The sequence below is a fragment of the Crocodylus siamensis genome, chromosome 4 (assembly GCF_052110815.1).
Source record: "Crocodylus siamensis isolate JL-2025a chromosome 4, ASM5211081v1, whole genome shotgun sequence".
Taxonomy (NCBI): Eukaryota; Metazoa; Chordata; order Crocodylia; family Crocodylidae; genus Crocodylus; species Crocodylus siamensis.
Window position 1 is genome coordinate 127,894,141 of NC_143398.1, and position 23,835 is coordinate 127,917,975.

General features: G+C 43.8%; 1 protein-coding gene across 1 annotated transcript in view; it reads left to right on the forward strand.

Moving 5' to 3' along the window:
• SAMM50 (SAMM50 sorting and assembly machinery component) overlaps positions 1 to 17,170 on the forward strand; it is a 30,525-nt gene extending 13,355 nt beyond the window's left edge. The window contains exons 7-15 of the mRNA XM_090043769.1: positions 2,316 to 2,403; positions 3,122 to 3,250; positions 4,621 to 4,692; positions 6,070 to 6,156; positions 8,930 to 9,000; positions 9,888 to 9,955; positions 11,458 to 11,604; positions 15,685 to 15,826; positions 16,942 to 17,170. Coding sequence (XP_089899895.1) covers positions 2,316 to 2,403; positions 3,122 to 3,250; positions 4,621 to 4,692; positions 6,070 to 6,156; positions 8,930 to 9,000; positions 9,888 to 9,955; positions 11,458 to 11,604; positions 15,685 to 15,826; positions 16,942 to 16,987 — 850 coding nt within the window. The 3' untranslated portion in view covers positions 16,988 to 17,170. The remainder of the gene's footprint in view (positions 1 to 2,315; positions 2,404 to 3,121; positions 3,251 to 4,620; positions 4,693 to 6,069; positions 6,157 to 8,929; positions 9,001 to 9,887; positions 9,956 to 11,457; positions 11,605 to 15,684; positions 15,827 to 16,941) is intronic.
• The last annotated feature ends 6,665 nt before the right edge of the window (positions 17,171 to 23,835 follow it).

Consider the following 23,835-nt stretch of genomic DNA (forward strand, 5'->3'; position numbering starts at 1 on the left):
GCAAGGGGTATGAGGGTAGGTCTTGCTAATATGGGGACCGAGTTAAGACCAGGTAAGCCTTTAGGCACCTGAGGCCACAGGCGGGCCAGTGGCCAACTGGGTGGGGAGACTGAGGAAGAGCCCTAAGTAAATAACAGGATGAGTTAGGAGCCCCTCATTGACAGCAGCTGGGTAAGTGACCCAGTAAGAGACCAGAGGCAGAGCCAGCCCAGGGTTCTGCAAACAACCCAGCACTCGCTTGGATGAGGGCCACGGGAGAGGCCCAGGAGGCCGTGCACTTGCTGGCCAGGGAGTGCAGGGAAACAAGCCCAAGGACCCTCTGGGTGAGGGCAGGGTGAGTGAGGCCCTGTGGAAAAGGAGGGGTGGTATGAGTGTGGCCTCATGGGGGCCAGTAAGAGAGACCATGTTAGCTGGTGGAGTGAGAGAGGCCTCAGTGAGGGAGCTGGTACAAGTGCGGCCTGTACAAGGCGGAACGCGAGAGCCTAACTCTATCCTGAGCTGGGCCCGGCCTCAGGCTGGAGCAGAGCACAGCTTTTAGGAACATCTGTGAGCCTTGGGATGCAGTACAGGGATGGTTAGGCCCAGGAGAACAGGACATTGAAAGGGCAGCCTCCCATCTAATTAAGACCCTATTCATTTAACAGCAAGGTGTGGTAGGTGAGAGAGGTGGGTGGAGTGCCCAGAAGAAGGTGAGAGACTAGCACTGTGGTTGGTCAGTGAGTTTCCACTTCGCCACACTCTCCCTAAGCTCTCAAAACCCTTGGAAATAACTAAGGGTTTGTCTACACTGTACTGACTGCAGTATAGCAAATCCGTACCAAAGCCATCTTTTACCCCAACTTCTGTCTGCTTAATCCCTACTTGGAGTGTATTCTGTGACTTCATATGCAGAACAGTTTGGAAAAGAGATTGGGAAGGATTGTGTAGTCAACAACAGCAAGGTTTGAATGAATTTTTCACATTTGATGCTGCTTTATTTACTCAAATCTTAGTGACCTAATCTGAGAACTTCAAAGCTGCTATGAGATTTGAACATCCACTTTGCACTAATTTTAATAGAGAATCCTGAGTCCAAATGCCTTGTATAACTCTGAAACATGAGCAGGATTGACAAAGTTGCTTGAAAGGGAGAGCATCCAGCAATTTAAAAGTCATAAAATGTCTTTATTCCTTTTGTAGAATGTTTGAGTCGGTGAACTTGTCTGAACAGAAGAAAAACCAGTTTGCCTACCTAGTCAGGCTAGCTACCATCCACTAAAAAGCCCTGGCTTTTCACATTTCAGAGACAGCAATTATCACCTAGGCAGAGCTCCATTGCTTTTGTTCTCTCACTTGGAGACCAACATTCAAGTTTATTGCACTACAGATATTTACCTGCATGCACACAATCTTGATCTGCACCCTCTCCCCACACCATAGTGCCCCTCACTCCCGACCTGCTGCCCCTAATAAGATAGATAGAAATCCTATTACCTGCCTGGAGATTTCTCTTAGGAATCCTAAACCCGCCTAGGCACAGCACAGGGATGGGGCTGCTGGCCCTCAGGCAGCATCTCCTGACAGCTCAGCCTCTCGAGCACAGGCGCTGGCTCCTGTGCTGCCCTTCAGAGGCAGCACCCACCTCTCCTGCCCTGTAGCAGCCCCTGCCTCCACCCTGACCAAAAGTCAGGGATTTTACTTCACTCAGTTTGTGGGAAGAGGGGGAGGGTGATCCAAGCTAGATTGGTATTTGGCTGGAATTTGCCTGGAATTACACACAGGACTTATATTGCTCAAGAGCAGCGTGACGTCCAAACACAAACACCGTGTTGTGCAAACACAAATGTGCTGCACCAAAAAAAGCCACATAAAAATTTTCAGGTGTTCTGCATTAACGCCAGTGTCGTTTACACACGCCCTATAAGAATGCAACAGCATCCTTTCTGTTAAAAGCAGAACTTACAAAATGAAAACAGTCATTGTTTTCAGTTGCTTAATTTATCAGATCAAAGGCTGTAAATTGAACCACAGATGTATCCTAATCTAGATTTTTTGTTTTTGTGATACAAACAGCTGGCTACCAAAGTTTTAATTGCAGGCAGGGGCACAAAACTGACAGTAAAGCTTTTAAATTGTACTTTAGACTTCTAATAAATACATACAAATGCTGAGGCTTATTTTGACTAGTTAAACCTGCATTTTACAGGTACTTGTTACACAGACAGGTGGCCTCCAACAACAGCAGGACATAGATTGCTTCCTAAGAAAAAAACTTTATAAAATTTTACTTCCTTTAATTTCCACATTTCAGATCTCCATGTAGTGTTATGTTTTAGTTTTTCAGTAAACCTGTATAAAGTAACCGGGCAGTTCCCTTGGAGCTCTCTTCGTGAAACTGACAGAGGAGTATCAACAGAATTTAATGTAAGTAGTAGCACATCTGTTGCTCATTTTATTCCAGACATGAATGGCGTGTGCCCCCGGTGGCTGGGGGGAGCATGGCTGTGGCATGGATTGTCTTTTCGCAGGGGGTGTACTGTCATGTGCAGGGGGTGCATGTGCACCCATGGGCACCTCCTACGCGTTACCCTTGATTGCAGAAACTTGTGGAATAGGAATTTACCTTTAATTCAGTTCAAGGTTTAGAGGCACAGCTTTCTATTTTATTTTTAGATTTCTAAAATATGCTTTTTTATATGCTCATGGCAGTGATAGATTTGGCATAACATGAAAGAGAACATAAATTCTGAGATGATCTGTGAAAAGATTAAAAAGTATTATTTGGGATTGAATGTCACTTCACCAGTAGCTTAAAAGGAAATATAGGTTTAAGTTTACAAAATATGAAGCCTTTTCAGAGAGGTGGCTAGCTGCCTGGGAGATTGTATCAGCACGACTGGAAATGTTCTTTATTTTGGGGAAGGTTGTTGCATGGGCCAGTTCATATCTTGGCTTGGGCAGAGTGAGTGTTACTCTGAAGTGAAAAATGAGTTTCCCATCTTAAGTTTGTGTAGCAATTTGGAAAGGGTAAGCACTACCCATCTTCCATGTGTAGAAATAAGGCTTCAGAATTTTTTTATCAGTGTGTTGCTGGTATTTTATAACGCTGCCTTTTTTTCGTGTACTGCTCATGTCTTTGTAGTTTCCAATATGGAAGACAAATCATACGCTCAAGTGGGAAGGTGTTTGGAGAGAGCTTGGATGTCTCGCAAGAACAGCATCTTTTCCTGTTCGAGAAGAAAGTGGACACTCTCTTAAATCTTCTCTCTCTGTAAGGCTTTTTCAGATCCTGTGTGGTATATAAACTTTTTGGAAAAGACAGTAACTTGTTAATGATGTGCAGTTACCTTGTCAGTGGTGCCAGGAGAATTTTTTTGGTACCCTTACTGGAGACTAACACAAAAAATTATAGGATTATTTTTTTTTTTACTGAGATACTGCCTAGTTTAACTACATTTAACCAGTCGCTGAGTAGGTCACTAGATGAAATACTTATTTTGCTTGACTGTTGAATTTGGAATAGCTTAGAGCAGTAGTGCTTAATTTTTTTCCCTGGTGGGCTGGTTGGGCAGTGCCTTGTCCGTCTGTGGGCTGGTTTCTGCCAGTAGTCCTGATTGAGCACCAGGGCCGGCACAGTAAGCACCATCTAGCCACATGGAAGGGGTGAGGGGCAGCCTGACTGTAACCCTGTTCTGTGGGGAAAGGGGAGTGTGGCTTGACCCCTCAGAGAAAAGCATGTGTGGCTGGGCCCTGCAGGGGGAAAAGAGGCATGGCTTAGCCTCAACCTAGCCTGGTTGGGGAGGGAAGAAAAAGGGGGTGCAGCTTGCCTCTTAGGGAGGATAAGAAGGTGTGGCCTGGCCCTGTGGGGGAAGGTGCATGACCTGCCCCCCAAACCAACCCCCTAGGCTTGGGGGGGGGCAGATGTGGCCTGTCCCTGATCCAGATGTGGGGGAGGGGGTATGGCCCAGCTGCAGCTGGGCTTAGGGTTTGGGAATTTGGTCTGGAAGGGTGACCATATTAATGGTTCAAGTTTCCCACTGCCCGGGGAGCCACCGTGTGATGGGAGGTGCGGGTTGAGCTGGAACTGTACTGGGCGCGTGGTGGCACGGCACTGGGAGTGAACTATGGTGAAATGGGGTGGCTGCAGCATCTTCTGTAGCCCCTGCTCTGAGCCCAGTCCCTGGAGAGAAGAGCCTGTTTCCAGCCTGCAGCTTCAGCCCACCTGGTTGCCCCACGCAGATCCAGGGGGCACATTCTGCCTCCCATCCTCCCGGGGTGCAAGCAGCAGCAGGAGCTGTCCCGCTCAGATGAGCTGCACCTCTGTCCCACACCTCGCCTCAGCTGGGCAGTGCCTGCTCCCTCCCTCACTGTGGGGGTGGGGGAGAGTTGATCTGCCCCCCTCCCCTTCCACCACAACAGACTTACCAGCTGGAGGCAGCTCTCCAAACTATGTTGGAAATCGGATCAGTGTCGGCCGATATGCCTCCTTAAAAATCGGATATCTATATCGGCCCCAAAAATCTCTATCGGTCCACCCCTAGAAGGCGTGGCATAAGATGCAGTGAATTTGCTGGAACGTGGTAGCTGCTGTATTTTTGGAGCCTTCTCATGCTAGTTAAATAATTGTTGAATCTTTTTCAGCACGCCATGGTAATCGATTCTCGGAACTCTTCAATCTTGCCGAAACGAGGTGCTCTGCTGAAAATTAATCAGGTAGTTCTTAATTTACCAGTAGCTGCTAACATAGATGCTGTGCATGTGCATGTAGAAGGTGCTTATTTTGTTGCTTCTTGGTACTCATTTCTGACTATATTTTTTTTTAACACAAGTATCAGTCAGGGTAAACAGTAGGCCTGTGCGAAGTGGCTAGTATTTGCTTCGGATTCGGCCAGTTCAGGGGTCAGTGATTCTATGACCCTAATTCTGGTGTGTGCACAATCCATCCAATACAATTTCTGTGGTTGTCATAACCCTTACTTTGGGGACAGCTGATTTTTAAATGGTACACAGTATTTGAAATATCATCTCCCTCTCTTCCAGCAAGACCTGTAAGGTGCTGCAGGACCCACTCTTGTCAAATAAGAGCAGCACAGACTAGGTTCCTAAGCAAAGGAGATGTTTTTAATTTAGGGCCTTAAGGTAACAGGAACAAAATTTGGAAACTGCAGGGGAGCCCTCAAAAACCCATAACTAATAAAAGGCCTGGCATTAATTCTCTCAATTTAGGGGTGTCAAACTCATGGCCCCACAGGCCAGATGAGTCATGTGTGGCTGGTCTATGGGCTGGATAAATGGTGTGGAGCTGTCCACATGGGCTGGTTTCAGCCTACAGACCCATCTCCCCTTGTATGCTGTCCCTAGCATGCACACAGTGCCTGTGAGGAACCAGTCTGGGATATATGTCAGGATGTCACGCGTTCAAAGCAAAATCTATTGTTGCTTTTTGTTCAATTATTCTGTGCTCTTAACCTTACTCTGGTATAATATAACTGGATGTTACAGTTTCTTTAGTAGATATGAGACTTTCCTAGCGTTGGCAATACATAGGGGTGCACAGAGGTGCATGTGCACCCCCTGAGATTGGCTGCTGCTGCTGCTGGCAGTGTCTGCGGGTGGTTGCTGATCACTGATTGGTGCTCACCCCCCTCTCCCCCCTCAGAGCTGACCCTGCTGTGGCCATCTGCGGGATCTCCCCATTTGCTGCTGCCTGCGGGCAGTTGCCATGCTCCCCCAAGCCGTGGGAGGCACGTGATGTTCATGTTTTCTAATTAAAGGAGCCAACTGCTTGATCCTGGGTGTCAAACAGAATAGTGCACTCCATTTTGTCATTATTAACAAGTGGTATAGAAAACAAGTGGTATAGAAAGCAACTGCCCTGTTTAATGTCTGGGGTGGAAAAAAAAAAGTGTTTTGACGTTTGCTTGCCATGTGCTTTTTTACACTGGTATGGAATTCAGTTGCTCATCAACATAGAAGCTGCTGTTGCTTACAGAGAGAACACTGCTGGTGGTGACATGGTTTTCCTTCCTAGGAAAAGTATTAAACCTTGCATGTTCAGGGTAACTTTTATTAAGGTTTCTGTTTATACAGGAGCTGGCTGGCTACAGTGGTGGTGATGTGAGCTTTCTGAAAGAGGACTTTGAGCTTCAGTTGAATAAACGAGTTTTTTGGGATTCGGTAAGTATTTACATATTCAACAGTCAGTTAGCAAGTAACAAAAGTAACTTGCACCTTTGATGTTATATACAAAAGGCAAGTGCTGCTAAAATTACCAGCGACTAAAGCTGGAAGTTGTAACTATTGTAATTTTACCTTGAAACTAAAAAAAAAAAAAAAAAATCCTGATTGCTAGAATTTCTTTCAGTTCATTTAATTCCTTTTATGGGTAGTCACTTGAGTTGCTTGAATTAGTTCTCAGTCATCAGATATGAGAAATCTTATCCTTTTTAAGGAAAAAATCATTTTAATGAACAAATACTGCATTAATTTATCCCTTGATAGGTCACTGTTAGCTTTTCCTTAGCTGATTGACCGATCCCCATAGATCAGGCTTCTCTTCCTTCCCATGCTTATAAAACTTCCAGCCAGTCTTTCCTGCCTAACCTTTCCTTATTGTCTGATATTTTTTTTCATTTGATTACGTCACTAAGTTCATGAGTATTCCTGCTTTTCCCTGGTACTGTCTTAATATGTGAATTATAGCATGTGTTGTGTGGTATGTATTTTATTTATCTTCTATATAGAGCATTTGAAGGCGAGATGGAAAGCCAGCCTCAGAAGTGAGTTAACAGCACAGTGCATTTTTAAACCCTCACAAACCAGGCGTAAACAGCATTGAGCATATAAACTAATTTCAGTTTATGTATAAAAAATTCCTCTTTCAGCTCTTGTTCTTCTGTTCCTTCAGGTGTGCTTCACATGTTCCTGAAAGGTGTATAGATACCAGAAGTTCCATGCAAATACTGACTCTTCTGGTATCTACCATCTTGAAATTACATATGACAGCATCCTTAATAAATGCATTTGAATGTTGGTGTGTGCATCTCCTTAATATATTAGTCTGCAGTTAGATTTATGTGGGAAATTGAACAATTTCTAAGGTAAAACAAAAAAGGTGGGGTTTTTTTTTGTTTTTTTTTTTTTTAATATGAGGGTAGTGGCAAGGCAGTGTTTACATCCATTTGAACAGGAGTGGATAGCTCCTTCTAGCATTCTCCATTGACACATCTGGTCGTGTTAAGTTTAATAGCATTTCAGATTTTGGGAGTGAGTTTTCCTTGGGTTAAATGAATTCCCTGAAACCAGTATTTTGGAGTGAGGAAGAGGCAGTAGATCCTGGTAAATAAACTCATCTTCTGTGAGTCAAATATGAACCAATAAGAGGTGAGACCTCTGTTGGGAAAAGATAAACCTTTTGAAGAAAACACATGTTTCAACCAGAAACCTTCAGGAAACTGTTTAACATGCTTTGTAAAATTAAGTTGGAGTTCACTTAAATCAGGTGTCATTATGATAGTGGACTCTTGGGGTTATTTTAATTGTGTTAGTATATAATCAACTTACTTGTTAGTATCAAGATTTCTGGTCACAAATAGAGTCTATTGATGCTCTTTCATTGTTTATAAATGTTTGTTTTTTAGCTTTAGTAAGACATTTAAAAATTCAATGGCTAACTAAAGGAAAGAAGGCAAATTAGATAGCAGTCAATATAAATGAGAACCTGCAAAGTGTAGAAAATTGATCATTAAAGGTGACGGGAAAACAATCCATGGTTGGCAAAGGTAATGATAATAAGGAATTCTTAAATTGTGTTAAGGGCAAAAAGCTACTTTGTCATAGTATTGGCCCATTACTAGAGGGCAATAGCAAAGTGGTTAATAATATAGAAAAGGTGGAAGTGTTTCATAAGTCTTGCTGGCCTATATTTGGACAGAAGCAGCACAGTGTACTTCTGTCATTTGTTCCTTAGTAACTGAGAGGAATGTTTAAACACCGTCCTCTAGGGATAGAAGTGAATTATTATTTTTTATGAGCAGGTCTGGATAATTTACACTTCAGAATTCCAGAAGAATCAGCTAAAGAACTATCAACCTGCTGATAAGTTTTAATAAATCTTGGAATACTGGAGAAGTTCCAGAAGATTGAAAGAATGCTAATGTTGTAGCAATATTAAAAAAAGATCAGGATTGCTATAGATCAGGAAGCCTGATATTATTTCCAGGCAAAATAATGGAAAACAAGATAAGGGGTTTAATTGATAAAGAATTGTAGGTAGGAACATAATGCCAGAGAGCCTGGTTTTATAGAAAATATGTCTTGCCAAACCTTGTTTCTTTCTTTGAGCTTAAGTCTGTTAAAAGCAACTATGTTTACATACCATTCCTAGTTTTCTTTTTTTAATGTAGAACTTAGTACAGCACTCAATGCTCATTTAAGATAATTAGCTCCATACAATATCAATAGAGCACATCTCTTAATTACAGTTTGTTTTGCAGAGGCCTTATAATGTTCTTCTATGTTAGATGTAATTAATGTCAGTAAAGATTTTATTTTATTTCTGAGAACAGCGTAAAATGGTAAGAGTCAGGAAGTGAAAATGGATGAGGGAGTAGCAAGCAGACTGTAGGATAACTATTTTTTTCTAGACTTGCAACTTGAAAACAGCAGTATCTTATTTTAAATGCACTGTGACTTTTTTCAAATGTAATAATACGTAGATTAGAAAGAAGGCAGTAATGATCAGTAGTTTTTCTGAAAATGTATTTCTTAAAGATTTATTATCAACATACACATACACCCTGATCACATGCAAAGTTTAGTTGAGCTAGTGGGAGCTGTGCATCTGTGTCAGGTGATACAATTTCATCAATGGGGCATGTGAACAATACTTGATAAATGCCAAGTTGTAAAAACAAACAAACAAACAAATCACTTATTTTTTTCCCCTAAGGTATTTTCGGCATCTCTGTGGGGTGGATTGTTGGTTCCTATTGGAGACAAGCCATCCAGTATTGCTGATAGGCAAGTAATGCATTGAATTCCCAGTTTTGTATTATTGTTTTGTTGTTTTCAGTAACCTCAGGTAACATATATGAAAACCCTACAGCTGCTATTTCTTTTTGCATTTAGTAGTTTGTTTTAGTCCTTAACACCTAATTAAGCAATCCCTCACTTGAGAGTCCTGTTAACACATCGCCACTCCCATTTATCATTGCCATGCTACATGGTCATACATTTACAACTTGCAGGTACTTCTATTAAATAGTGTATATTGACCACCTTCAGTACTTACTTAACACCTGCAAAATTATCCATTTTAATTTGAGGAAACCATGCATAAATGAATATCCTTGGGTGATACAACTATCTTTTAAATGTGTCCAGCTTATTCTTGTTCAGGCGTTGAAATACAATATCTGCTAAAGGTCACTAACAGAAACCATTCAGAATTAAAATTATTTTTACCAGCTATCAAGTGGAATTAATTTAACTTTAACGTTGATACAGATACTGTTGTTAAGGTGCTTTAGAAAATATTCAGATAGGTGAAACTTGCTGAGAACCAAATTCAGGATTCTGTTTCTGCTGCAGTGGTGAATGCCACCACCAGTACCTAATCGTGCAAAAGGAGCTGCATTTCTTGTGACTGCAGTGGTAGGAAAGGAAATACAGAACCTTGTAATTTGGTAAAGGAAGACTATTTTTCTCAATTTTTTTGGTTTTAAAATTCAGCCCAGTTTTGACCTCTGATAATGAATTGTATTTCACTTAACCTGTAAAACAACAAAAAGCAAAAAAGTTACCTCTAATTCTGAATTTGAATACCAAAGAATGGATAACTGGATTTTAAAATTAACTAGAACCCTTCTGTAATGGTTAATTGAAATAAAAATGACTTTGTTTGCTAGGTTTTATCTTGGTGGACCAACAAGTGTTCGTGGATTCAGTATGTACAGCATTGGACCCCAAAGCGAAGGTCTGGAACTCTTAAATCCCAATCATATAACAACATAACTGCTAGTTTTAAAAGATAGGGTTTGTATATTTGTTGCACTTAGATTCTAAATAAGTAGAAACTTTTTTCTCTCTAGCTTATTTTTTCAGAACAAGTGGATATAATCCTGAGGGTTTGAGTTTTGGGTGTCTGATTTCTGATATTACTAGATCACAATGGAAAAAAGACTGTGCCTTCACAGTTTTATGTTTTGAGTTTACTTTGCTAGATGGACTTCATAGGAAGACTTGTTTAAGATCAATTTTTAAATTCCATTTTTATCCCCTATGCATTCCTCCCTATATATTCTATTTACAACTCTCTAATATTCTTCAAAGGGTGCTAAGATTTTGAGTATATGTGGCTGTTACTAAAATTACTTATGGTGATTAATTAAGACCTACTACTCCCTCTGTCAACATCTTTAATCTTCAAACCACTCATCCTTATTTAGGGTTTTGTTGACAGGAGTAATGGGCCACTGTGATTTTTTTTTTCCAGTTCTTTTTTAAAAACAAAATGTGTTTTTAATAGTGGTTACACTGATTCTGTTACTTGATGTAGTGTATGTACAAAGTAAGTTAGGTTGATAAACAATCTGTTCTGAGATGGAGATTTGAGAGCCAGGAACTTTCCTCAGTTTTTTCTTTATTCTCCTGATGATTTGCTGTGATCATAGGTTAATTGCTTAATTTTCTCAGTTTCTGATCTTTAAAACAAAGATAGCTTTCTTAGAGGTACGTATGGTAGAGAATCAGTTATCTGTAAAGTCACTTAACTGGATTCTTTGTATTAAAAGAATCAGTCTGCAGGTTGGCTTTTGCTTGTTGGTTAGACAACTGTGTTACTCATTTACTAATGCTTTGATTTTTTTTTTTTTAAGGTTGGTTGTAGCCATGTTGGTCTAAGGATATAGGCAGACAAGGTTCTTTGGGTAAACGTGATATCTTTTATTAGACCAACTAAATATTTATTTGGTCTAATTTAGTTGGACTAATAAAACATGACATTTACCCAAAGAACCTTGTCTGCCTTGAGATTTTAACACACTACACAGAAACGTTTTTACTTCTTATAAACATAAGTTTTAATATTTGCTATACAGCACAGTAATTGAAGTAAATTAAACACCACTTCATATTGTGATGTTTGAGTATATAGGAAAACTGATTATCCAGAATGATAGTGGAACTAATTGTTCTGGATAATCAACTTTTTACTGTAGTAGGTTGTCTCTGTTGAGCAGCTAACATGTTCTTGCTCCCCTGAGCCTACCTAAAGGCAAGGATAAAAGATAACTGCTTGCATAAGATTTAAAGAACTATGTAAGTGTTAATTTATCTCTTGCTGGAAGTAGGAATGGAGAGCCAATGTGGAAGAGGTGTGACCATAATAAAACAATTTAGGAGTTCCCCTTCCTTTTGGAGCTTTTCCTTTTGGTCTACTCCATGTAAATACTTTGTGTGCAACATTTTTCCATGCAGGTGATTACCTGGGAGGAGAAGCCTTTTGGGCCGGTGGCCTGCACCTGTACACGCCTCTCCCTTTTCGGCCAGGCCGGGGGGGATTTGGAGACCTTTTCAGAACACACTTCTTCCTCAATGCTGGAAACCTCTGCAACCTTAACTATGGTGAGAAGCAAGATATGCATGTAAATATTGAATTTTGTGCACCTGTCCTCAATCTCCCTCCTCCTCTCCCCAGATCCCAGGAGGGTAATAGTATAATAACAGTTTATATATAGGTTTTCTAAATCTTATTTTATATCTGGGGAGTTGAACATACAGCCCACAGGCTGTATTCAGACCACACCAGTGAGTCATCTAGCCTGCAAGGCTTCTTTCTGGCCAGACAGCTTGCCTCCAGATCCAGTCTGCAGGACTTGTCACCACAGCTTGCAGACCTACTGTGTCAGTGCTGCACTCGAGGTTAAAGCTGCCCACCACAAAGTTTCCCTTTTTTGATGGCTGCATGGCATGTAAATGGGCAGTGAAGCAGAGATGTTAACCCCTGTGTGCTGACCACATTGACACAGCACCTCCAGCAGCCATGGTAAAGGGAGGTTAAGTGGCAGTGGTGTTAACTCCTTGGTTGCTGGTACTGACACAGCAGTTGTGGTAGCCACAGTAAGAAGCCCTGTGAGCTGGATCCAGAGAGAAGTCATCTGGCCCGCAAGAATCGCTAAGAAAGACTCTAGTCTGCTAACTCAGGTGAGTTTGACAGCCATGGTTTACATAGTTTACACTGTAAAAATTATAATGGGCAAAAGCATAAGCTAAAAAATAGTAGGCTACATTTTGGTCATCTTTGCATTTGTCAAGTTAGCAGGTAGAGTGGTAATTATAGTAGATCTCTCTAAATCACTTTTAAAAATAAACTTTTTACGCCCAGGAACTTTTCAGGGTGCAGAAGCCTGTCTAGTTAGGCTAAACTCTGATAGTTGTTTGTGTAGTACTTGCTTTGCTAGACATACTAGGTTTTGGAGAAAAATAGAGGAATCAAATAACAGATTCAGAAGTTAAGGCACCATAGTGTATCTTGAGTACGGGGTAATTATTAGGGCTTTGTGAAATTTCCCTGGCTGTTCCGTTTCGACTTGTTTCGAGCTTGAAACAGTGGCTCGGTGACTGGTGTCTTCTGGGCCTGGGGGGTACCCAGAGTCCCCCCGTGGCTGATTTACTAAGCTGGAGTGGCGCAAGGGGGGCCCCGCCGCACACTCAGTGGCAGACCCAGAAGTGGCCTGGAAATACTGTGTTGCTAGAGAGAGACAGTACTTCCAGTCCACTTCAAGATCTGCCGCTGAGCACGCAGGGAGCCCCCCCCACGTTCCTGGGGGCGCTCCATCAGCCCCAGCACTGTAGTGTTCACAAGCTGTGCCCGGTACCTTGAGGTATGTAGAAAAAACATTTAATGCTGTGTCTATGGCTGAATCGTTGATTCTCCAAATCAGCATTGAATCTTCAGATTTGGATTCGGGCAAATCGAATCAGGACAGTGACCCAAATCAAATCACTGTCCCCTGATTTGGCCCAAATCAGAATCCAAATCGAATAATGCCTATTTCACACACCTCTAGTGTCTTTCAGCAGCATCAGGCAACAAAAGTTACCATTCATTTCCTACTTGCTAGTCTAGCAAGTGGGATTCATCAATACCTTTTGTTTTCTATACGCTTTTATTTTATTATTATATTAATTTGTTCCTTTCAATTAATTCCTCCCCCAAAATCCTCTTTTTGTTTTTGTTAGTCTATTTTGATTCTTTTCCTTCAGTAAAGAAATCTGTGCTTGATGAAGTGCAGTTCATAGACTCATCTATGAAAAGTAGTTCTTAAATTTAGCCTGACAGACTTTTTCAACTCGAAACCTTGCTAAGATATATTTCTCTAACTATTCAGTTGGTCTACTAAAAGGTACCAGATTGATCCAAAGAACCTTGTCTGCCAGTGCCGTGTCCTTCGACCAACACGGCTATAATCTGCACCTCTAGGACCTTTGACGCCGTCTCCCACCCCATCCTCATTTAAAAAAACAAACTAGGCGACTGTGGCATTGATGCCTACACAGTTACATGGATTGCAGATCGGCTGAAGGGTCGTATTCCCGAGGGGGATGGTGGATGGGTCATATTCGACATAGGGGGAAGTGGGCAGCAGAGTCCCCCAGGGCTCAGTCCTTGGGCCTGTGCTGTTCAATTTCTTTATCAGTGATTTGGATGACGAGGTGAAAAGCAGGCTGTTTTAAATTTGCTGATGATACCACAATTTGGGGTGAGGTGAGCATGCTAGTAGGGAGGGAAAGACTGCAGCAAGACCTGGATAGGTTACAGGGGTGGGCTAACAAAAACAGGATGCGTTTCAATACTGACAAGTGCAGGGTGCTGCACTTGGGCAGTAGTAACCAGCAGCAAGCACACTTATAAGATGTGAAACTCCCTTCTTGAGAGCACGGAGGCAGAAAGGGATCTTGGAGTCATTATTGGGCTGACAATGCGAGGTCACAGTTGACACGGGTAACTGGACCTTGTCATGCATCCATAGGTGCATCTCAGGTAGGGCCAGGGAGGTGATCCTCCCCTTCTACGTGGCACTGGTCAGGCCACAGCTGGAGTACTGTGTCCAGTTCTGTGCGCCCCACTTCAGGAGGGATGTGGACAACATTGAGAGGGTCCAGAGGAGGGCCACCTGCATGATCCGGTGAGAACAGGGCAGACCCTACAGTGAGAGACTGTGGGACCTGAATCTGTTCAGCCTTCACAAGAGAAGGCTGAGGGGGGACCTGGTGACCATCTATAAACTCACTAGGGACCAGAAGGGTTTGGGAGAGACCTTGTTTCCCCTAGCACCCCGGCATAACAAGGAATAACCATCACAAGTTGTTGGAGAGTAGGTTTAGATTAGATATCCGTAAGAAGTACTTTACAGTTAGGGCGGCTAGGATCTGGAACCAACTTCCAAGGGAAGTGTTGCTGGCTCCTACCTTGGGGGTCTTTAAGAAGAGGCTTGATGTCTACCTGGCTGGAGTCATTTGAGCCCAGTTTTTCTACTGCCCAGGCAGGGGTTCAGACTTGATGATCTATAAGGTCCCTTCCCACCCTACTTCTGTGATTCTATGACCTGTCAGTCAGCCTGGTCAGCTGACTGGAGGGACACAGGGCCCTGGGCACATCCAAGCTCCAGGGCTCAGGCTGGCAGGGAGAGTTCTCTGGCAGCTGCTGGAGAAGAAGCTCCTGCAGGAAAGGAAAGAAAGGCTCTGTGACAGTTTGACTGCCTGAGATGCTAGTGCTACTGTGGTACTTATCTGTTGTTGTTTGAAGTAGTGGATCAGGCTGAGACTGTAGGGGAGGAGGAGCCAGCCTCACTGGGGCACACGACCATGTCGTGTGGAGGCCCCAGCACCAATGAGGGTGCACCTTAACAAAGGCACACAGTCACATGTATCATAAGTCTTGCTTGTCAGCTGCTTGAGGTGCAGTTTCCCAGAAACCCCTGCACCTGTCTCCTTGAAACTTGACAGGCTTTGTGGCCTCAGCAGGGGCTACCCTCCCTCCCTGCTGTTTTCATTGAAATCAGGCAAGAAATGACAAAGTTATAGGCAGTTTTGTGATTCCCCATGATAGCCTATGGGTGAAATGGAACAGCAAAACTGTTTCAAGGAAGAACTGTTCTGTTTCGTTTCAAAACAAAATGAAAGGTCAAAACGAAACATTGTCCCTTTGAAACGGAAGTTGAAACGAAATGGTGCTGTTTTGCACAACCCTAGTAACTAGTATGCTGCTTTTCTTCCCATTCTTTCAGCTTCCTTTTCTTCCAGAGTCCATTCAATGATTTACTAGGGTTCGTGGGGTGCAGCTAATATTAGTGATACTTGATATCTGATATCTTGAGGGAAGAAATACCTTCACTCATACAGTGAAGGTACACTGCATGCCCAACTGAACAGTAGATGAATCTATTACTGGAGACTTGCTGAATTCTAGCTCTAACTGCTGGTATAAGAACCACAGAAGTTGGAGAGGAAATGTTGACCAAGTTCCTGATTCTCACAAGCAGATTAGTTCTTGCCTGAGTTGCTAATTATTCCCCAGTTCTGGGTACTTTATTTACTTTATTTACAGTAGTTAGACACTAGATGCTCCTAAAATTCAGTTACATTGTCCAGAAAGTGAAAAGCTATTTTGATTCCTATTCTAATGTTTCTTTCACTTCTCAGGTGAAGGCCCCAAAGCTCACCTCAGGAAGCTGGCTGAGTGTATCCGATGGTCGTACGGTGCTGGAATAGTGCTCAGACTTGGAAACATTGCTAGATTAGAACTTAACTACTGTTTCCCCATGGGAGTGCAAAGTGGCGACAGGTTTGTTTTTCACAGAATTATAGAGCTGGAAGGGAGCTCAGGAGGGTCATCCTTGTTCAAAGCAGAGTTATCCATGTCTAAACCATCCTAGTCAAGTGTTTGTCTAACCTGCTCTTAAAAACTTCCAGTGATGGAGGTTCCATAGCCTCTTTTACTAATCTGTTCCAGTGTTTACTTACCATTGCAACTGATTTTTCGAATATTATCTAATTTTAGAACTTTTTAGATTACCTAGAACCTTATTCAGTTGTCTGACTTAGAAAGTTATTTTTTGTTTGTTCTTTGACTAGTTATTCTCTGGAGACTTTCTCAGCTCTGATGCGGTTTTTTTTCCAGCCAAGTTCTTCCATGTTGGTTTCGGAAGTATTTCCCCAGTTAGAGCTCTATTTCAGGTTTCAAAGTTCAATGAATTTTTAATTTATCTGTTGAAAGTACATGAGCAAATGTGTGGCAGGATTTATTGCTTTACAATGAAGGTGCACATGCTGAAACACCTCACGGAGTTTTAACAAAATTGGACAGATATCAGTCTTTTCAGCTGGGATTTCACAGCTAAAAAGTGTAAGCTTCTGATTGCTAGGTACAGATAATGAGGAATGTGATTATGATAAGGAATTAGATAAGGAGTTGTTATAATTGCATTTTTGCAGCCAGTTCTAATATCCTGCATCAAGCAGCCTAAAATGGAAAAAAAAACTTCAGAGTCCTGAACCTGACTGTGAAATACTGTGGATATCATTTTGGATATTGAAATTACTTTTCCTTACCGAAGGTGTAGTTGATGATTTTGAACATCATGTGATCTTTGAAGCTTTTATGATGTTAAATTTCATTACTTCATATGAGTTGCAGGTGATGGGAACGAATGATGAATATGGTCCATAATTTTTAATTACTGGCAGGCAGTTATCCATGGAAAATTGGCATGGAAATTGTTTATTTAAAGGATCCTTTCTCAGGTGTTCTTTCTTAAATATATTTGAATTGTAGTTTTCCAAAAGCTGAATGCAGTAAAAATCTGTAGGGGAAGGGAATTGCTCAAAGAAGAACTTAATGACATGTATATCACTAATTCTGCTTTTTTTTTTTTTTTTTTTTAAACATTTTTCTTTCAGGATATGTGATGGTGTCCAGTTTGGAGCTGGAATAAGGTTCCTATAATACAGCAACATTTCACGCTGATATCAGAAGGAGAGAGCACTTGGAAAAATGTATGGCTCAGTATGGTCTGGATTTTTTTTTCTTGAAGACTAAATATGCATTTCATAAAGCTTTCAGACTCCACCATAAAAAATGAAGGTGGGGAATAAATAATTATGGCACAATAAAGAATTATGCCATAAAGGTATGTTGTACATCTGATTTTTCTCAAGGATGAGGAGTCTGTGGTATGATTTTATATATGTATATACACACACTTTAACTTTGTAGATTTTACCAAGGAGTTCATGCTCTGAAACAAACAACACCCCCCCCCCCCCCCCCCGAATAAAAAAAATAGATGCTTTGGAAACTGATTCTGAGACCATTCCAGAAAACAGGTGTCATTAGACTTATTTTTTTTCAGTACTCTAACATCTTCAGCTGCAAGCCACACAAATACGGGGTGATCTACTACACATATAGCACCAGACTGTTAGGAAATATTAAGCATTATTTTTTCATGCTTCCATCAGCATCAGGTTTGAGGAGGAGGGAGAACACCCTAACACATTTGTGCATCAAACACTACTTGGTGTGTAACGAGCATAATGGTTATAGTTGAAGGTAAGGACTCCGATTTATAATAATGTGGAAGGAGCTTTGTTGCATTTGTTCCCTATTAACCTGAGCTGCCTTTTGCAAAGGTTTGAATCCAAAATTCAAGAACACTTATTGTAGAAATCAAAACTGGTTTTTTTTGTTTTTTTTTCAGATTTTCAGCGAAGTGGGTAGCCTTAAATATTTTGCAACTGGTATTATAAACAGGTTTGGAAGGGCCAAGATCAAAGCTGTTTTGATTTTTCTTCAGTAGGTCACAAAAAAGCCTCTTTCACCTTCTGTATTTGAAATCAGGCAACACTCATGTCTTTGGTTTTATATTAAAGGGCAATCCCTGACTAATTATTCTTTTAATATTAATTTTAGTTTAAAGTGATGATATGCCATACAGCTAAGTATATTTTCCTGTTTTAAATTCTTATGCAAGGATCATGATTCCTTTTTTCCTGTTCTAATGACTTCACTTTCATAACACTTTACTAGTTTTTATTTTGTGTAAATTAAGAGCACCCATCCTAAATTGTCAATACAGCCTGCCAGGATATAAAATCTATTTGCCTTACATTTAAATATACTCCCTTATCAGTCTGTTTTTCTTGATCTGAGCCTTTTTTAAAGCCATTATCTAGAACTACTCCTCATAGATAAAATAAACAAGGTACTCCTTGGGCATTCATCAAGGACAAATACTTCTGGTTTGCTCTGTCCTGCTGAAAAATCAAGTTTAATACACTGCAAATTACTGTGATTTTTATTGACTAACGTGTTAAATCTATTATTACATTTAGGGTTTCAGCAGCTGGTAATATTTGCTGCAGTGTGATTTGAAGTACACCAACATTTTTAGTGTAAGAATGGAAATATTTGTGTTAAAATATGAAAGTAGTATGGGTTACACTTCAGGATGTAGTAAGGTGTTCTTTTGTTGTGGGAATTGAGGGTTTATTGTGTTCAGGTTGCTAACATTAGATGTGTTCAACTATCTTAAAATCGTACTTCATGGATAGAGGGAAAAGCTTTGTTGGCATGCAAGGCTTGTTGCTGGAGGGAAAGGCTGGCTGGTTACAATCTCCTAGTTTTAGGGCTGGAAAATAAGTTCTAATACTACAAAACCAAACCAAACAAAAATAAATACCCTCCCCCCCGAAGCCCTTACCAGTTAGTTTAGAAGTTAAGATGACCTACCTGATTTGCATACTTGGGCAAGTCTATGAAACGGCTCCAGTTTTCACACACAGAAATAAGTTAATTCCAGACTTAAATTCCAGAAAACTCTGGTCTGATTTAAATCAGTAAGCTATAAGGGAAACAATGGCCTTCCTATTAGCATATAGTGAATTATGAGTTGACAAGCTGTGTTTGAAATCATATCTAAAACCCTTGAAACCCTGTTGTTTTCATAAAGTACTTACACTAGTATGGTTACAAGTAATGCCCTTCCTCTTGTAATGTATTACTGAAGTCCCCTAATTTGGGTAGAAAATAAGCATGTAAATTGTAAAGCAAAATTCCAAAGTCTAATATGGTACAGTACTAAGCAAAATCAGTAATAGAATGGCTCTAAAACAGGAGTGGGCAATTCTTTTGGCTGGAGGGCCACTTCATGAGTTTTGGTGAGCTCTTGAGGGCTGCATGGTAGCCCTGCCCCTTAACAGGTTCCTGCCCACTGGTTGTCACCTTAGAACCAGAAGTCCCGCCCCTGACCCTTGCCACTGGAAGTCCTGCCTGCCCTTCTCCCCCCTCCCCTCTAAAGTAATCCTTTTGGGGGGGGGGGTGCCATCTTGCAACCAGAAAAAAACCAAATCATACGCTAAAAGTCAAACTCCTACGATAACATTTTAATTTTATTACAAAAAATATTTTTGTCATGATTTGTGTTTGCGTACTGTATATAGAGGTGACTGCATAATGACTCAAAAAATAAACAAACCTACTAAACCTTTGAGGAGGTTTAGACTAGACATTAGAAGGCACTACTTCACAGTCAGGGCGGCTAGGAGCTGGAACCAGCTTCCAAGGGAAGTGGTGCTGGCTCCTACCCTGGTGGGGTCTTTAAGAGGAGGCTTGACGTTTACCTAGTTGGGGTCATTTGAGCCCAGTTTGCTCTCCTGCCCAGGGCAGGGGTTTGGACTAGAAGATATACAAGATCCCTTCCGACCCTACATTTATGAATCTATGAGTAAAGTCCTACTCTTGTATTTTGGGTGTGGGGTGTGGTTGGGGGTTGTGCGTGTATGGTAGGGTAGAGGGGGTTTGTGAGGGATGTAGCTGTGTGTGTGCGGGGGCAATAGGGTATGCTGCAGAGGTGTGTGTATGTAGGGGTAGCGTGTGAGTGTATGGTTTTTGTTGGGTGTGAGGGAAGATGGGGGTGTGTGGGGACCCCCCTCTTCCTTCCATGGTTCACAGGCCCTGCCGCCAGCAGGTGGTGTGTGCTTGGGGAGCTTGTGGTCTGCGTAGATGCTGCCACATGCGGCTCTGGCCAGTGTTGCACATAGAGGCAAGGAGCGCAGCCAGGTCGGTCTGCCTCTACTGCATGGGGCTCCCCGTGGTGCACATCCAGCTCCTGGCACTCACGTACCCCTAGATGAAGCTCCACATGATGGAGCAGCTGCCTTCACCACCCTCTGCTGTGTAGGTCCTGGGACTCCACCAGGAAGCATAGGGTGGGGCTCTCCTCCACTTGTGGTGGAGTCCCAGGACCTCCAGGAGTCAGGGAGCAGCTGAGGCAGCTGAGTGGGGCTATTATGCGGGGCTTCCCCCAGTGGTGAGGGAGTCCCGGGAACTGCATGTGCGTCTCTGCGCAATAGAGGTGTGCCATCTTGTTTGTGCTTCTTGCTACCATGTGCAGTGCTGGGCAGAGCCATGCGGTGCTGGGCGTCAGCACCTGTGCAGGCAATGAGTGCCCCAAGCACCTACCGCCTGCTGCTGGCAGAGGGGGCTGTGTGCCATGGGAGTGGGACGGTAGGGAAAGGACATGGCTATCATTGTCTCTCCCAGATTCTTGTCTGCTCCACAGGTCAACCTTATGTACCTGTCTAGCCTCGAACATCCGGTCACGTGCCACTCTGGCCCAGATGTTTGGTGGTGTTCGCCTGTCCATCCCAGATGTTTCGTCGAGTAGGTGTTTCCCTCTGGCATAGTCTTCCCCCAATCTCTCCTGCCACAACTTCGGATCTTATTTCAGTGGCAGGTCCGACCACTGGGAGTCTCTTGATGATGGGATGTCTGTCTGGCGGTCTTCTGCGAGGCTCTACCTCGCCTCTACCTCACCCTTACACCCTGCCTTGACAGGTCACAGATGTCCTTCTGGCCAGGTCCCTGACTGTTGAGCCCCCCAAGTGCATTCGCTGTGAAGGTCCAATCAGCCTACAGGGCCCAACCCCCAATATACTACCTGTGCTTCACAGCCGTTTAGTTTTTTTATGCGGCTGACAACCCCCTTTAGGTTTAAACAACAATCAGGCTCCACAAGCCCAGCACCTCAACCCCTCCACCAGCGGGAAACGTAAAATGCAAATAAAAAAAAAAAATACTGAGGCACTTAGAGAGGCCCTCTGCCCCTCGACCCCCAACTCTTCTGGCCTAATCACCAATACCGGCCCTCAGGCACCAAGGTCCCTATTCTGCCCTATATGGGCAGACGGACACCTGTCCCGACGTCCCGTTGGGTCGGCTGTATACCCCTGGGGCCCGTACTTTGCAGCCCCTCATGCTGCTTGTGCCACCCGTCTCCTGCCTGGTGCACCTCCCCAGGACTTACGGAGCCCTCAACTGTCCCACCTGGTCTGGTGTCTTGAGGTACGCTGGTCTCTCTGGCTCCTCGGCTGTGGCCCCTGGTGTCGGGATCTTTCTGCTCCCCTCTGCCCTTTAGTCCGGCTCATCGGGAACTATCTCCGGCTCCTGGCTCCTCCTGCTGCTGCCAGCAGTGTCTGTCCCGCACCGTGTTCTACTGTGTTCTCCCCCGCTGGGAGAAGCAGCTTCCAGCCCCTTTTCCCCCTGTAGGGGTCAAGGAGAACCTTCCCTGCTGGTGCTCCTGCTATTCTCCTTCTGCTGCCCTGTACAGGAGGGATCGTGTTGACAGAAGCGGTGGGGGTGTAGCTCTCTATGTGAAGGAAAGCTACATGTCCCTGCAAGCTGATGTTGGCGACTAGCATGGACAGCTAGAGACCCTCTGGGTAAAAATTCGTGGGGAATACGGCACAGGGGACACAACGGTGGGAGTCTACTACAGACCTCCCACCCAAAGTCCTGAGCTTGACCAGGAGTTCGCCCGGGAACTGACTGAGGCCGCTTGCTCCAGGACCTTGGTTGTCATGGGTGACTTCAATTACCCGGACATCTCGTGGGAAGATCACTCAGCAAAATCCAAGCGGTCGCAAAGCTTTCTCTCGTGCGTGGATGACCTCTACCTGATTCAAGAAGTCTATGGGCCAACGAGAGGCAAAGCGCTGCTCGACCTGGTACTGGCTACGGGGGACGACCTAATCGGCGACCTAGTGATCGATGGGAAGCTGCGTGACAGTGACCACGAGCTGATCACCTTCACCATCCGCCGTAAAGCTGGCAAGTCAGTCAGCAACACAGAAGTCCTTGACTTCAGAAAAGCTGACTTTGACAAGCTCAAGAGGCTTGTCGGTCAGGCCCTTAGGGACCATGACGCCAGGGAGATGGGAGTTCAAGAAGAGTGGTTGCTTCTCAAGGAAGCGATCCTCAATGCACAAGCTAAATCTATTCCAACGGAGGAAAGGCAGCAAGAAGGCACAGCAGCCCTCCTGGCTCTCCAGGGACCTAGCGGAACTCCTGCGGCTAAAAAAGAAAGCCTACAAAGGATGGAGGACGGGATTCACCTCCAAGGAGGATTATTCTGCGTTGGTCCGGTCCTGCAGGGAGCAAACCAGGAAAGCCAAGGCTGCAACTGAACTCCAACTAGCTTCAAGCAGCAAGGACAACAAAAAGTCCTTTTTCAGATATGTGGGGAGCCGGAGGAAAAGCAAGGGCAATGTTGGACCCCTGCTAAACCAGATGGGGCAACTGACAACTGACGCCCAGGAAAAAGCCAGCCTATTAAATAGGTACTTTGCATCAGTCTTTCATCAGTCCCATGGGACGCCCATGCCTGCTATGGGACAGGGAGATCCGGGTGCTGGGGATCCCCTACCCTCCATCAATGCTGACCTCGTGAAGGAACATCTTGAGAAGCTGGATACCTTCAAGTCAGCAGGCCCTGACAATCTGCACCCCAGGGTACTCAAGGAGCTGGCGAGCGTCATAGCCCAGCCCCTGGCGCGGATCTCTGAAAACTCCTGGCGCTCTGGTGTAGTGCCCGAAGACTGGAAGAAGGCCAATGTGGTGCCGATCTTCAAGAAAGGGAGGAGAGTGGATCCGGCTAACTACGGGCCCATTAGCCTGACTTCTGTCCTGGGGAAGATCTTAGAAATGTGTATTAAGGAGGCCATCCTTGAGGGACTGGCCCAGACTAACATCCTAAGGGATAGCCAGCACGGGTTTGTTGCGGGTAGGTCTTGTTTGACCAATCTCGTTTCCTTCTATGACCAGGTGACCTATCACCTGGACGAGGGAGAAGAGATTGATGTCATATATCTCGACTTCAAAAAAGCTTTTGATCTGGTATCCCATGATCACCTCTTGGCCAAACTGCCCAGTTGTGGCCTTGGCTCCACCACGATCCGCTGGCTGGGATATTGGCTCCGTGGTCGGACCCAGAGGGTTGTAATGGATGGCAGTCACTCATTGTGGTGCCCTGTGACCAGTGGGGTCCTTCAAGGTTCTGTCCTGGGACCCATACTGTTCAACATCTTCATTAACGATGTGAACATTGGAGTCAGGAGTGGACTGGCCAAGTTTGCCGATGACACCAGACTTTGGGGCAAAGCATCCATGCCAGAAGATAGGCGGGTGATCCAGGCTGACCTGGACAAGCTCAGCAAATGGGCAGATGAGAACCTGATGGTGTTTAACACCAAAAAATGCAAGGTTCTCCACCTTGGGAGGAAAAACCTGCAGCATCCTTATAGGCTCGGCAGTGCTACGTTGGTTAGCACTACAGAAGAAAGAGACTTGGGGGTCATAACTGACCACAAAATGAACATGAGCCTGCAATGCGATGCTGCGGCTAGTAAAGCGACCAGAACGCTGGCTTGCATCCATAGAAGCTTCCCGAGCAAATCCCGGGACGTCATTCTCCCCTTGTACTCGACCTTGGTGAGGCCGCAGCTGGAGTACTGCGT